General features: G+C 34.7%; 1 protein-coding gene across 1 annotated transcript; it reads left to right on the top strand.

Moving 5' to 3' along the window:
- The first annotated feature begins 4,319 nt into the window (after positions 1-4,319).
- Positions 4,320-14,777, top strand: LOC122032542 (peptidyl-prolyl cis-trans isomerase CYP95-like). The gene is made up of 14 exons (XM_042591853.1): positions 4,320-4,457; positions 5,161-5,283; positions 5,422-5,476; positions 5,807-5,895; positions 6,115-6,139; positions 7,228-7,266; positions 9,845-9,962; positions 10,445-10,596; positions 10,752-11,112; positions 11,245-11,357; positions 12,021-12,216; positions 12,312-13,154; positions 13,242-13,322; positions 14,077-14,777. The coding sequence occupies exons 2-14, from the start codon at positions 5,206-5,208 to the stop codon at positions 14,432-14,434; spliced, it is 2,508 nt and encodes an 835-aa protein (XP_042447787.1). The 5' UTR covers positions 4,320-4,457; positions 5,161-5,205; the 3' UTR covers positions 14,435-14,777.
- The last annotated feature ends 1,743 nt before the right edge of the window (positions 14,778-16,520 follow it).

Raw genomic sequence — 16,520 nt, forward strand, 5'->3', positions numbered from 1 at the left:
TTATGTTAATTAATTATTATTAGAAGTTGATCAGCTCGATTGTTGACTATCATATGCTAGTATGGATTAATTGAAAACCCTATTACTAATTTGGTTTAAAGGATCAATGAGAAATGACTAAATTGAGTAATTAAGTCATGGATCCTTTGATTAAAGGATTAACAATCCGTTAAGAATATTTGGGCATCTAATACTAAAAGAATAGGGTATGAATTAGTTATTGAGTTTTGGTATTAGTATTAGATACTTATATAGTTTTTGTATTTCTACTTATAGGATTCGAACTCGAGATAGAGTGTCAAATTTGAAGATGACTAATACTTGCTACTTTTGAGGTAGGCATTTCTTACCTTGTCTCTTTAATACTTTGACCTTAGTGCATGAGTTATATTCGGATAGTTGTTGTATTTACCTTGATTCTAATCACTTTACTTCCTGAGATTGATACCTACCTTGCTTGATCTTTGTGATGATCGATTTGATATCTATATAGTCTCTCGTTACCATCCATAATATTTAGTAGATACTAAATACCTTATTTACTCACATTGATTGTTGTATATATATGTACTCTATTGAGTATGTTAGTTTTACTATAGCATAGTTGATTGCTATTTATATATCTATGGTGATGATTGTTCACTTCTTGCTCATCATATCATTGCATGCATGCCAGCTACTATGTCTCCCTTGTAGTTGAGAGAGTCGTTGGTCATTGTCACACACTCGGCCACTCAGGGGTAGTGGTAGTTGGAGTACGTGTCACTTGTCCTATCATACCCACTTGCCCACTTAAGGGCAGTAGTAGCTGGAGTTGCGAGTAGCAAGTGCCTAGTTGCTATGTAGCTAGATAACTACTTTACAAACTATCCACTCAGACACTCGAGAGTAGTGGTAGCTGGAGTGTCATACAGTTGTCATTCTACCAGCCTCCAGGCCACACAAGGTTTGTGGTAACTTGAGGGGTGGATGGGAGTAACCATACTTATGCATATGAATATGATATGTGTTTGTGTATGCTATTGATTTATTATATTCATATGTCTGTGATATATTACATATGATTGAGATATGTCTGTTACATATGCATTAACACTGATTTTACTTATTGGTAGTATGTATATGTCATACATGTTGCTCTTGTAGTTATGAGTAGTATTGTTGTAGATCCTTACTTACACCTGACTTTCTATTACTTGCTTAGTATATGAGTTCAGGTATGGACATTTATTATGATATCACTGTTGTTCCTGCTATTATTTCCTATGGGATTGTATATCTTTAAATCTCTAGATATATTATTATTTATGTAGTTTATCTTATGTTTTCTGTTGTGTATTTGTTTCAGCCGTGTGAGTTACATATTATCTTGCGTGGTTGTGTTGGTTTCCAGTCATGTGGTTGTAGTTATTATACTTGTACAACCTTATGATAATGTATCCAGGTTTTATACGTTGTCATAAGAGGGGAGATGTTGTTTGATTGTCAGGCAAGAATACCTCTGGTGAGTGATAGCTTTGCTGCATTCAAGCATCAACGACACAAGAACGACACGATGTCGCTACGTGCAAGCAAGCCTAGACTTGTATAATGTGTAGTTGTTATTGTTAGAACCAAAAGAGATTTAGATATCTCCATAATGACATGATATTGTTCACTTTTCACCTAAGCCCTCATGGTTTTATTTTTGGGCTCTACCTAAAAGGCCTCATACCAATGGAGATATCTTTCCCTTATAAACCCATAATCTTTTCTATGTATTTTCAATATGAGATTTTGTTTGCAACCTTACATCCCAACAATCCCCCTTCAAACAAAGGACCACAAACTCCCTAATGTTCGATCCTCGACCCACCAGGTATTCCTACCCCTCGATCCATCTAACCTACTAGTATTTCCTTGCCTAGCCGCAACTAGGACTTCCTGTCTGATGTCTAGTTCTCTTGATCTGGACATGAGAGCCCCCACTTCTTTCGTTCGAGGTCAATATTCCATTCACATGGTTCGATTAGACCATGATTTTTGTGCACAGTTGGCAATTAGTCTTTCTAACGGTTCAGGTTCTGATACTAATTGTAGGACTAAAAGAGACTTAGATATCTCCATAATAAAATGATATTGTCCACTTTGGACTTAAGCCCTCATAATTTTATTTTTTAGCTTTATCGAAAAAGTCTCATACCAATAGAGATATCTTTTTCCTTATAAACTCATGATCTTTCTCATATGTTTTTAATGTGGGACTTTGTTTACAATCTTGCAACCCAACAGTTATTTTTTTTTATTACTCTTGCTTTCTCTCAACACATTATATTCTAAAGTTGGTACTTTTGTTACCAACCTATCTTTTGTAAAGAAGTGATTGATTAGTGGATTACCCATCAGAAAAGGTCCAAAGGACTTGAGTCTTGGAGTAGAAGTCGTCGAAAGCTCCGAACTAAGTAAAATCATAGTGTACGTTTTCTTTTTACTTGTCATTTTATTTTTCTATAGTGCACTTGCACTTTACATTTTTTATTAAGTTTTTAAAAAGACTTGGTTTTTAAATATATATGATTCACCCTCCTCTCACGTGCCAACGATTCTCAAGTAGTATACTTAGAAGTTGGAACCCGACCTTACTATTTGCTATAAAATTTGTCACGCTACTTGTTAGTCCATTGATGCTACTCAAGTTCTTTTCATTTTTACTTTTGGGTACTTCAAAATCATATTTAATAGTTAATAATATGTCAAAATTTGTTTTGAAAAACATCTCCATTTTGCACTTCCAAAGTGTGAACTCCACTTCAAACTTCGATGGATGAATGTTTGATCTAACCATCTTCTTATTGCTTTAGTCAGTGGTTAGTCCTTCTAAGGTGTCTATGCTTTGATACCACTTATTGGATTGGGTGAACCGGCTAGATGAGGGTGAATAGATGACTTGCAATTAAAATTTAATAATTTCTTGTTTTCTAGTTTAGCAAGGATACACTATTAATTAAGCAGATAAAATCAACATAAAAAGTAAAGGAGACAAAATATTTACTTGGTTACAACTTAGATGATTATTAATCCAAGATAAATCAAAGCAGTAGCATAAAACTCCTTTTTCTACAACAGTTGAAGGTAGAGTAGCCCCTTATAGCAATTAGAAGCTTAGAAATGAATTACAAAAGTTGATTTTAAGTGTGTTATAAAACTCCTAGCTTTGGGGCACTCTTTATAGCTCGCTAGTTGTAGTGACTGTTTTACTGACGTGGCATTGGAGGCACCTTGAATACTTAGAGGCGCCTCTGCTAGACAAGTTTTATCCTTATCACAGTCAACGTCTTTTTGATCTGGTGGACTGGAGTGCCTCGGTTCATCGGAGACACCTCAGGTGTGCTTATGTGGATTCCCACTCGTATTCGCATCGCAACGTCTCCCTGCCATTAGAAGTGCCTTGGCTATTATTCGAGATGCCTCCAATCAACTGAAGCGCCTCAAGTCTCTTCTGCGGTAGCTGATCTGCTGGGTATTTGAGGCGGCTCAAGTCATCAGAAGTTGATCATTTTCATACTCTGCTTGCTTGGGTAATGCTCCTGGCATCCAAAGTTGAGCTCACCGAAACCCAACTATGGTTTTCTTCTCGAGTAGGCTTCCTCCCGGCTTCTTGCCCCTCAGATGCGCCACGTGCGTCCTTCTCATTCCTCTGGTATATTTTTCCGCAGCTCCTCATCCCTCATATGCATGCATGCTATCATTCTCGCTCATATTTTCTGCTCAACTTCTTGTGTTCCTAAATCTTTACATACTCAGACACAAAACATTAAATACACAAAGTTTAACTTAACTCAATTAATTATATTAAAATAACCTAGGGGTACTTATAGTTTCATGTCATTATGAGCTCTTTAGCTTCATCAGTTGGGTTTAACTAAAACTCAGCCAAAATTGATTAATAAACTTAAAGAGTTCGAAATGATATAGAATTAGATTTTATCAATTCATTTAGTTTTTTGTAATTATATCTATACTTTTAAATATTAATTTGATAATAATATTTTTTTAATATAAATACGTTTTTAAAAAATCTATCTATCTAAAAAAATAAAAAATATCTACTGTAATAATGGATTGAGGTAAATGAAAAAGAATAAAAAATATCATTTTAAAATTAGGTATGTGATTTAGATATTTAGGTAATAAAAAATTGAAAAACTTTCTATTTACTTACGAAGTTATATATATCAAACTGCTCTTCTTGTATGAGGTCATACGTCACTAGACCACCGCCTCTAGGGCGCCAAAGAAAATGTAGTCCTCGGTGGAGGGCGTTATGGTAAATTTGAGTTCCTCAGCGTTACAAAAGAAATGGGAGGTCCGCTCGTGAACCTTTCATTAGGTTTACTTGTGCTCGTCTTCCCTTTCTTTTTGTGGCGGAGCCGCAGCTGCAGCCTCCTCCTCTCTGATACCTCACTCCTAGCGCGCAGGTAAAGCTTTTTTAGGATTTCTCGTCGCAACACAGATTTCCCTTCTCACTTTCGCCATCCGATCCAGTAACAGGTGTTGGCCGAGTCTATCTTCGTTGATTCCTTTGACATTCACAGTTTACTCATGGGTTGCAATCATTATATTCACAGTTTACTCATGGGTTACAATCAGTATCTTTTGGTTTTTTGGAATCTTCGGCACTTGGTTGGATTTCTGTCCAAATTTGCCTTTTAACCTCGTCCGTGCTGTAGGGTTTTGCGTAACTAAGCTAGGTTTTAGAGTCCGATCACTGAAGAAATACTTAGACTCGATTACCTGCCTACTTTTTTAAAAAATTGTTTTCACAGAATATATTGGCGGTATAACTTTCTCGTGAATTGATCTGCAAATCTATAACTGCTGTTCGTGAAATTTGAACTTTCTGACCACCCATATGACGGTTATCAACTTTGTCCTCCAATATCCTTTTTGGGAGGATGTTTTAGCAAGTGGGGCTCAGTTTTTCTCTTATGCTTTCTGAATGGTAATAAAACAATTTATCTCTCATCAAATTTACTTATTTGTTAGCTCATGCTGCTTTGTATAGTGATCTTGATCCCTCATCAAATTTATTTATAATTGTCCGTGCTTCCTACGCATAATTATTTTTTGGGGGGAGGTGAAATGAATTTCTTTCACAACCTGCTCACTAAAATGCTGCAGATCAAAGCTTCCATTCATTGTGTCTCAAGGCACAAGTTAGTAAAAATGGCAAAAAAGAAAAATCCTATTGTCTTCATGGATGTGACAATTGATGGAGATGCTGTTGGAAGGATGCTGTTTGAGGTATTCGTCTAATAATTTTTTTTAACATGCCATAAGATTTATTTTAGGTTCTTACTCTCTACTTGATGTAGATTAGAATGTTTAGCTCTTGCCTGCATAAGCAACAGCAATCTGAGCTTAGAATTTGTTATCTTGCAGCTTTACGCTGATATTGTTCCAAGGACTGTTGAAAACTTCCGAGCACTCTGCACTGGTAACTATATGTCAGGAACTAGTAATTACATTGTGAGAGTTTATCTGACTGTTTGCTCGCATGCTCGCAATCTTTTTGTCTTTTTATATGCAAAAAGAAATTCAGCACTGTTTGTCTCTTTTACATCATGAGAGTTCATGAATCTCATTAGCTTTATCATTATTGGTTTGTGTCATGTTTGTCAGGGGAAAGTGTCCTCCTTGTATGCTTTGTTGCTTTAAAATTTATTATCTCATCATTTAGAAGTTTTTTCCTCTCTTTTTCTGAGATATTTGGGCTTGAATTGACACTGTCAATCATGCACTAATAGAGGTGCATTCTTGTTTACAGGTGAAATGGGATATGGATCAGTGACTAAGAAGCCCTTGCACTACAAGGGATCACTCTTCCATCGCATTATTAAGGGCTTTATGGCACAGGTGCATTATTGTTTTTTCCACTGATTTCTGGACTTGTGAAGTTATAAATGTTGTTTTCTACCAGCCCTTGTTTAAGTTGTAGTCAAATGGTAAATGATTATTCTTAAGATATTATTTGTAGTCTGCATGAAACATTTCTTTCATGTTAACCTTGTTCACCTACTTGTTCCATTGAATTTTATTTCCATATGGTGCTTGACATGATGATTATCTTGGCAGGGTGGTGACTTTTCAAGACGTGATGGTATGACCTACATATACTCTCCTTTTTCAATTAGTTAATCATAGATTAGGTCACAATCTAAATGTTTATACTTTTTCATAGCATGCCCGTTTGCTTTGGTTGATTGGTAACTGATTACTGAAGAATTTTTGAAGTCCATGAATCTAGCAAATCTGCTTTATGTCGATTGCACAGATGCTTGATAAAAATATGTGTACTCTGAACATACTTATTCCAAAATATTTACATGGAGGCTGCTGCCTTCTTGTCCATATTTTTTTTTTGACTCACAAGACTTGACATCTTATCCGCTATCATGTAAAATAGTTATACTGATGTATGATACTGAAGGCTGTTAACTAAGCAATAATGATGCACAAATAAAGTCTAACCTGAGTTGGAAAAGTTAAAACAAATGTTTGTTTAAAAGTCTCAGCTGGCTCAAAATTTTCTGTTCTGCCACACATTCTTTTGATTAATTGCATGACTGCCTTGGTATTTTTATCCTTGCTTGCAGAAATGATGTAATTATTTTCAGATGCAAAATAGAAAAACAGGAAACTATATATAGGAAAATCTAGGTATGGTTAGTTTAAGTTCACCTAAGTTGTGTATGTTTTATTCCCTTTTTAACAAAACTGCTGAAAGTTTAAAGAAAATGTTACAATAAGTACTTTGGAAGAGAGTTGTGTTATTTCTTTGACCGTTGGCATTTATTTGTTCCTCTTAGTGAATTAGTATATGCATGGACAATGGATGTGCATGATTAATGAGATTTTTGGAATTAAGAGTTACAGGAGAACCATACTTTTCAAAGCTGACATGTTTGTTAGATTTAAAGTAAGTTGCTTCTTGCACTAATGCACAAGGAGCTGGTGTATCGTTGCTTGTTTTCTCTAATCTTTCTTTTTTATCTATCATTTTCAGTTTTATTTTTTCTACAGTTATATAAGATGAAATTGAGTTGTTAGGCTACAGATTGCTGCCCTTTTTTTTTTTTTTGACTTAATCTTTATACATCAGTTACAAATGCAGATAATGTCTGTAATCTTCATCTTGTTAGCTGATGAATTTTGCTTTCTTGAATATTGATAATCCCTTTGCTTTAGGAACCCGTGGTGAGAGCATATATGGTGGAAATTTTCCAGGTGAGTTTACATAAATAATGTTGTAGAATTTGCATATTCTCAATGCATATTAATTGTCTTCATCAGAACTAAAACACACTGTTTAGCCTTAATATGCCATTAAGCTATATAGTGAATCTTGCTTGTGTTTGACAGAAAGGACATGAGAGCTTCTTGTGGTAGGTCGGTCTATATATATATATATATAATTTGATTAATTAAGCATTCCCTGATCTTCTCTTCGTCTACTCTTTTTATGTGTGTTGGATGCAAATGTTACCGCCATTCAGACATCGGCACTAGTGAACTGCTAACACCTATTCATCGTGTGTAAAAGTGTTTAGAAATGCCCATGTGAGACACTGGTCTACACTCATTCGTTACTCTTACCCAGTCTAGTAATATAGCCACTAATACAATCTTATGATTTTTACATATAATTTAATTTACTTTCATGGTAAAAATTATGATTATGACCACTTTGTACCTAATGAAATGATCAACTTTTCCCTTTATGTAAGTTTTAAAATTCGTAAGATCATAGGATATAGTAATACCCAAAACTGTACTATCGTATTTCTTTTCTTATGTCCAAATCCTTCATAAAACTTGCGTATTACCCATATACTTTTCCTACAAATCCATATAAAACCCAATTATATATATATTTTTGTCATAGATATACCATGGATCATTTCATTCTATTTCTCTCAAGATTCCTTTTTGATTTGATCAAAGAATCCGACTTGAAAGGCATAAACACTTTATAGCATTTAGTATCTCTTTTACTTAATTGACATAGGCAATTCTCTTAACTTTATTCTTATCATCCTTATGTGCAACAGTACTTCATTTTTATTCAAGCTTTCTAGTATTTTACACTTTAGAACATGTGTTATCTATTTTTTTATCTTTCCAATTCTGTTTGTTTATTGTAAGGATATTATGTATATTTTCTTCTGCTTGTCGCATCTAAATCTAATCCTTGTACTGTGTGTTTCTATGATCAAAATTTTTAGTCTAATACTGTAACCATGAATTAGCTTCTTTATCCATACTAACACACAACAATTCAAGAATCCTTGTTTATTTTGAATCACATCCTAGCATTATTGTGCCTGAGTGATGAATGCTTCTGGTCTTCTGGTCCTTTTGGCAAATGTCAATGTTGTATGACCAATACAATTAAGATCTATGCTTATTAGTTAAAATACTGTTTATACTGGCTATCAATAGTTAATTCAGCCTGATTTTTTTATTTTGTTTTGGGACTGGCATTGACCATTTTAAATCTACTTATATTCTGTTTTATTATTAATATGCACATTTAATTGGTTCAGTAGTTTCATAATGCACATTTCACACTTGGAAATCAATAAATAAGATAGCCAAATATAAATTGCATAAGTACATTCAAGGATTAAGAGAAAATAATGAAGAATATTTTTTTAAATAAATAATAATAATAATTATATATATATATATATATATATATATATATATATATATATATAATTAATAAGATAATTTTATTTAAGCCTATTTAAATTATCCCAATTATGATTAAAATTATTAATATAAAGTTTCGATTAAATCTTAAGTTCAAAAAAAAAACCTATTCTAATCGGCGATCGGCTTTGGTGTTTCGGAGCTGAACATGTCACCAGATGCAATGTGTCTAGATGCGTCGCCTAAGCCCGGCGGCGAGTCCGGACTTGTCACCTAGGTCTGACGACGAGTTCAGACTCGTCGCACATGCCTGACGCGTCACCAGGCTCCGAATAGGAAACGCTTTACCGTCGCCTAAACACAAGACGATGCGATTCAAGGCGGTGCCTCAACCGCCATTTGGAATACTGGGAAATAGTAGCATTGAATGATAGCTAGTTAAGCTTCCCCTACAGATGGAGTTCTTATGATGAGATGCCAAAGTAACCCTACCTTCTTTAGCAACTATTACCTGTATGCAAATGGGAAAAGTCTCAGTTAAAAACCGTACTTATCGATTCATAGATTCAAATGATCTATCTCTAGGAAGCTCTTTTTCAGCATTAAATAGTAAAACTTCTTTTATTTTCTCTGGCTTTTGGATTGATATTCCAAGGACATTCTTTGAAGCAGGTGGAACATTTGGAACACACTCAGAGATTCTGAATGGATTTTTGAAAACGGTGTTACATTAATTTGAATGCCATTCACATTTTTATTTTATTTTTTACATTGTCTAATTGCTAGTGCTACATTAAATCTGATGAAGATTTATTGTTTCTGTTAGAATATTTTCTTAATATTTTGCGTTAGAATTTCTTGGTAGCGGTTATATAACATTCAAGTCTGCAGTGGGCATAAAATATATGGAGCATTTGGATGCAAACATGTTGATAGCTTGAAAGATTCATGGAAACAATTTGAGTTTATCAAATGTCCTTGCATCATGCTTATCTTTTGGCTCTTACATGATGTTTATTTTCTTTTCTTCTACCAACAATAGTAGTAGTTGGTATGTTCCAAATGTGGGTTTCTCTTTACTTCTGCTGTGAATGTTTTGCTTGCGTTCTATTTTTTTAATCTTTAACTTGTTGCCATTCCTTTTTTCCAGATGAAAATTTTGTTCTAGACCATGATGGTCCTGGTCTTCTATCAATGGCAAATGCTGGTCGTGATACCAATGGTTCCCAGTTTTTTATCACTTTAAAGTCTGCTCCTCATCTTGATGGGTTAGTTTTGAGTTCTTTCTTTATCCTGGTTCCTATATTGTAGTTTCATCTTTCATTATCTTATGTCATGATATGTTTATCTGATAAATTTTCACATGAAGAGTTGAACTTATTTGATGCATCATAGGCAGATGCTTCTGATGATGTGGTTCTTATTACAATGATTTGCTTCATGAAGTATTCTATCATATGCACGTGTTCGCTTCTACTAATACTGATTGTACCACATTTCATTTCTTTTGATGCATGGAACATAAAAACATAGATCCATGCTGGCATTAGAGATTTTTGTAGTAATGGTGCACAGAGTTGTCCTCACTTATCTGCCTATATATGAGAATTTTTTCTTGTATGTTTATTAAAGTGCATGAACTTGTTAAAGATACTTCAACTTCTGGATTCTGCAAAGTCCATGCCACCCTACTTGCTGTACTTCACAGATTATCTGATTCTAATGTGTTCTTAGTTGTGCCCTTTGTCAGAAAGCACGTTGTTTTTGGGAAACTCATACTAGGACATGAAGTATTGCGGAGCATTGAGAATGTTGATGTTGATGGTGACAGACCTGTTGTTCCTGTGAAGATTGTCAGTTGTGGGGAGCTTAATGAGAATGTGACCATCTTACATGAAAATGGTACTATAATTTGGAAAGGCTTATGTTTTTCACTAATGTTTTTCTTTTTACACTGGTAGCAATATGTTGTTCGTTTGCTACCTGATCCTGCTATAGCTCTTCAATTTTTTATTTTGGTTCAATTCACAACATGGTTGCATATGGATTATGGACAGACGAAAACAAAAGTATGAAGTCAAAGAAAGCTAAGGATAATGATGCTAATGATAGTCATGAAGGACGACATAAAGGGCGGCATAAGAAACCTAAAGGAAAAAGGAAGAAAAAGAAAAGAAGATATTATTCATCTGAATCAGATAGTTCATCTGACACAGATATTCAATCATCAGAAACTGATAGTGATTCGGATTCATATACATTGTCTACATCTGATACAAGCAGCTCGACTGATGACCGGCGTCACAGAAGGAAAAGATATTCCAGAAGAGAAAAGTATAAACAGAAACAAAAAAGAGAGAGAAGACGAGAGAAGAAGCGCAGAAGGCGTGAAAGGAAGTCTAGGCACAAGGCAAAAAGGTTTTCATCTGCCTGAAGTTGATACAATATTGATGCTCTATATTATTCTGTCTTTCCGAGATGCTTTTGGAAGCATCATTTTCTTGTTTAATTTATCAGAACAATAAATTATTTTGCCATAAATGATACAAGGATGCTGGATAGTGAATCTGAAACAAAGAGTACCTATGCAAGCAGTTCTGATGATGATGGAAATCACAAAGGAAGTGCACGGAAGTCTAAGAAGGCCTCTTCACATATTCCAGGTTTAGTTTGTTGCCTTTATTGTGCTAATACATGTAAATATTTCACAGCTTTGGTGATTAAGTTCATAGAACATTGCTCAAAGAAAGATAAGAATGGAGCTCTATTTAACTACACAAAATAGAAGGATATGTAATTCACACTTCCTTTATTCCCTTCAGTGTGTTATTGATATTCATGAAGAAGTATGTTTTCCTTTCTATTTTATACTTTTATTTTGCTCTTAAATTTTATGTAATCTTCGTTAAACCAGTCAAAATTGAACCATTGCAAGTACAAAATGAATGTCATTCTATTATCCTGAAAATTATGAAGAAGTGGTTAGGGTATTGCTTTGAAATCATTGATTTTTGATTCTATATTCCATCACTTTTGCTTATATCTATCTCCTTGGGCGTGTGTTCTAAAGGAAGTAGATGCTCTTATGTCTGTATTTGGAAGTTTCTTTGTACTTCATTACTTCTAAGAGTTCATTGACAGCTGGTTCCATTGCGAGTAACATTCTAACAATGTATTACATCTTTTTTTTTGTATAATAACTTTCCTGCTAAGTAAATAACACCATGACTCTGATCATTTAGGCAAATATCATGATTGATTCTTTTTTACTTAATTTCCTTTAATTCTTAAATAGTGATACCTGCTAAAATGTTTATTCTTTTCAGATGAAGAACAGCCACCATTACTCAAGGAAAATGACACTAATTTTCATGATAAGGAGTCTGTTATGTTAGAGAAACTTCTTGGAGAGGAGGCAAAGTTGCAAAGAGAAAATGTTGGACTTCAGAACAATGGCAATACAGCCATGAAATTTGAGAGAAATGAGGATGAATTGCCTAATTTAGAAGTCAATCCAAAAAAGTATAGGTCCCTGAGCTCTCTCTATGTTAAAACTATTCTTACTGCTTGCAGTTTCTTGCTGAACTGCCTTTTTTTTTTTACATTCTTGAACACAGGAATCATTGCATGGGTCTGAACCGTTCTGTGAGCAAGAGTATGAGCATCAGTCCAAGGAATGAAAGCCGAAGTCCAAGCCCAAGAAGGTCAATAGGCAGGAGTCCCCCCCAAAGGGATCTCAGTAGAAGCCCTATTAATGAAGCCCGAAAGAATAGTATAAGTAGAAGCCCGCCTCATAGAGGCATCAGCCGAAGTCCATCTGGAAGAAAACTTAGGAGCTCTGTTAGAAGAACTGTTAGGAAAAGTCCAGTTGGGGATATTACTAGAAGCAAAAGCAGAAGTCCAGAAAGGTCCCTGCAGCAGAGGAACCCCAGTGCTAGCCTGGAGAAAGTCGCTATACAGCGAAGCCCGAGTAGAACTTCGGTTAATGAAAAAAGACATAGTATTAGTCGAAGCTCAGGAAAATCACTGCAACAAAGAAGCCCTAGCAGGAGTCCCTTGATGGCTGTGAAAAGCGTAAGTAGAAGTCCGATAAAGTCTAGCAGTAGGAGTAAAAGCCATAGCCCTGTACAGGTTCATTCAAGAAGAAGCATAAGTAGGAGTCAGGGGAGCCCTTTTCATAAGGCTAGCAGCAAAAGCAAAAGTAGGAGCCCTGTGCAACCTCGTTCTAGAAGAAGTCTCAATAGGAGCCAGGGTAGCCCTGATCGTAGGGCAATATCACCACCACCAAATCGCCGCAAAAGTTTGTCAAGAAGTATTTCTCCAGATGGATCTCCTAAGCGCATAAGAAGAGGTAGAGGTTTTAGTCAGCAATATTCATATGCTAGAAGATACAGGACTCCATCTCCTGATCGTTCTCCAGTTAGATCACATCGTTTTGGTGGACGAAGTGATCGTGATAGGTAGTGTATCATTATGTTGATCAATTTTGTTTGTCTCTGTGATCATTCTTTAATTATCATTTATGGCTATGCTTATAATTTTTTTAGGTATTCAGGCTATAGAACCTATCACAATCGTTCTCCTCCTAGACGCCATAGGAGCCCTCCCAGGGGAAGAACACCACCAAGGTAATCTTTTCTGTAACAATTTGTTATATGTTCAAGGTTAGAGATGATTAATTAGTTAGAAAAAATTCTGGAGAAACAGAAAAAGATGTTACTTCTTGTTACAAAGGTTAAGTACTTATCTAGATGAAAGCTTATAATTTTATGGCTGAAGATTGATGAGATAAAGGTACTTGAAGCTTGATAGCCATTTTCCATTAAGTTGGTGCTGTGTTAAATACTATGTTGAGTAAATAATATTGCATTTTCAACTTCATTGTGTTGCCTTTTGTAGTGCCATACGTCCATGAGTTAATGTTGCAAGAATTGTTTCATATACTTGGTTATTAACCGAAACAAAATTAAATCTGGATAGAATATATTGATGTAAGTCATAAGTAAATTTTGCTTCTAAATGTTTTCAATTGAGAAATACAGAATCAAAGCCTAGCAAGCATCCTGATAAATCTGAACAATTTTCTTCTATGGTGGATTATTACTATCTTTTGCATTTCTAGGATGTCTATTTGCATTTCTGTATTTTAGGTTTAAAGAGAATATTTCAGCTTGGGGTTTCTTCAGGTTGTTGTTCTAGTTATTATAATATTGATAGATTGAAATGACAGACAGGTGTTGAGTTAAATTTGATCCGGACCGGGGTATCCTGTTAACACTGGTTTGTGAAGTTGGTCTAGAAGCTTGGGATCTCTGGCTTTGTATTTTTGTTAATCATATCTGCTTGTTTCATTCTTAGATAATGATATATTTCGTCGTGTAGGTATCGCGGTAGGAGGAGCCGTAGCAGAAGCATATCTCGCAGCCCTGTGGGCTACCGTGGTCGAGCAAGAGGTGATTATATTCCCAGCCCCGCACTTAGCCGTTCTCCAGTTCCGGATAATTCAAGATCACGTGCTGCCTGGGACAAAGTTCGATCTGAGAAAAGGAAATCAATTTCGAGAAGCAGAAGCCCATCTGGTTCTAGGTCAAGGTCATTGTCGAGGTCCAGGTCTCGCTCCCCAGATATTACCTCTCCAAAGCGCTCGAGCAAGGACCTGTCAAGGTCACCATCTACTTCTGGCGGTAAGAAAGGTTTGGTTTCATATGGAGATGCCTCGCCTGATTTTGCTGGGAAATAGAAGAGGAAGGGCTATTATCATATGCAGAATTAGTTTTGCTTTGCAAGCAGCTGGTAGTACAATGGATTGTCAAGGAATGCATTACATCACATGCACGAGGAAGTGGAGCTTTTGCAGTTTTGTTCAGATGTTCTATTAAACCATGTGCTATGAGAAATTTCCTTTTACTCTAATATTCCTGAGCAAGATGCCAAGAGCAGTTGTTTTAATATTTGGCGGTTACCTAACTTAGCTTAGCTTGATTCTGATGGATTTTTCTGTGTTTCGAGGACCCTATCAAATGAGATGCCTTGCTTATTTGACGGTGGTTACCTTCAAGGAGCAAATTATGGATTTTTGTGTTTCTTGAATTGTAATAAGAGGTGATTATGTTTGTAACCTAAAGGGAGGTAGATTACGTAGTTAATTTATAATTGATCCTCAAGTTAATTAGGGGTGGGAGGGGATCCCGTGGACTAGTGTTTCTTCAAGAACCCTATCAAATGAGGTCCCTTGCTTGCGTTATAACGTCTCATAAATATTTATTTTAAAATAAAAAAGGCAAATTCAGTTGTAGTAAAATTCTCGCATAAAAATATTCTTCGATGTTGGGCCACCAATTAAACGCACTTAAAAGATCAGCCCAAATGGCGAATTAAAATAATTACTGACATGCGATAATCATAAAGAGAAGTATACCCTTGGATAGGTTGGGTATGCATATGATTGGATAGGATTGAATTGATTAGGATAGGATTAAAAGTAGAATAAATAAATTTTCTTAATTAAAAATTTTTTGAAAATATAATTCTATCTTATCATTCATTTCAAACGGAATCTTATTATAAATGAAATAGTAAGAGACTTCCATTAACTCTACCAAACGTTTGATTAAAAACCTTCAGAAAATATAATTCTATCCTATCATGCATTTTAAACGGAATCTTATTATAAATGAAATAGTTAAGAGCCTCCATAATGGGAGTCTCTTGATGGACGTAACTTAAATGAGCGCCCTTTTTACTATAGGAATGTATTTGGTTAAGGATTAACCTTGATTATAAATTTCAAAGGTTATAAATAAAAATCTTATTTATTTAGGTACTTGACGATTTCTAGTTAATGATCCATGTACATATAGGCAAAAGGGTCATGCAACTTCAAATTGAATTTTTTTTTAAAAAAAAAAAGTGAGATTTTTTTATTTTAGGATTAACGAAATTTTTTAGTAAAAAATATCCTCCAATATTTACACTTTGAGACAAAAATATTTTTAAAATTTTTATAATGAAAATTTTATTTTAAATTATAAAAATAAATTAAAAAATAACAAAATATGTGATATAGAGAGAGAGAGAGAGGGGGGGGGAGTTAAAAAAAAATACTAAAAAATTTAAAAAAAACTTAAAGTTTAAAAAGAAAATAATAATAATATATATAATTGGTTTTATAATCTAGGATAATATAGTAAAATATTAAACTAGATTATAATTTTTAAATAAATAAATTTTTATTAGTAGATTGAATTAAATAATTTTAAATTATATTTTATTTCTCATAATCTTAGGAGGTGCTTGGTAGACGGGTTTCGGATGCTGGGATGAGAATGAAATTTAGTTCATTCTCATTCTTGATGATTGGTAGATGGGAATCAGAATCAAAATATGGATTTGATACTCATACTTTCATAACTCACCCACTCTTAGGTTATCGTTAAACTCATTCTTCCCTATTCATGTGATTTTTTTTGACGACCGAGCCTCTCGCATTTCTACGTCTTTCTTCCTCACTCACCGCTGCGCCTCAACTAGCCTCTTTGCCACAGTCTGGTTTGTCGAAGGTGAGTCAGTTGCCTCAACTCGTCTTTCTTTCTCTTTTGATTTTCGCATTTCAATGTCTTTTTTTACCTAATTTTCGACCATCGGAATTAGTGTCCTTTATTTTCTATTACCTCTTTATTTTCTATCGATGACAATAGTGGTCCTTTTTCTAGGACTATGGAATTCGATCGTTGCTTTTGAGATCTCTCTCTTCAATGGATGTAGTTTTATCATTTTCGTTCGATCACTTCGTCATGACATCTCTTATTTCCTATGATGTTCATTTA

Source organism: Zingiber officinale, chromosome 11A, assembly GCF_018446385.1.
Source record: "Zingiber officinale cultivar Zhangliang chromosome 11A, Zo_v1.1, whole genome shotgun sequence".
Lineage (NCBI taxonomy): Eukaryota > Viridiplantae > Streptophyta > Magnoliopsida > Zingiberales > Zingiberaceae > Zingiber > Zingiber officinale.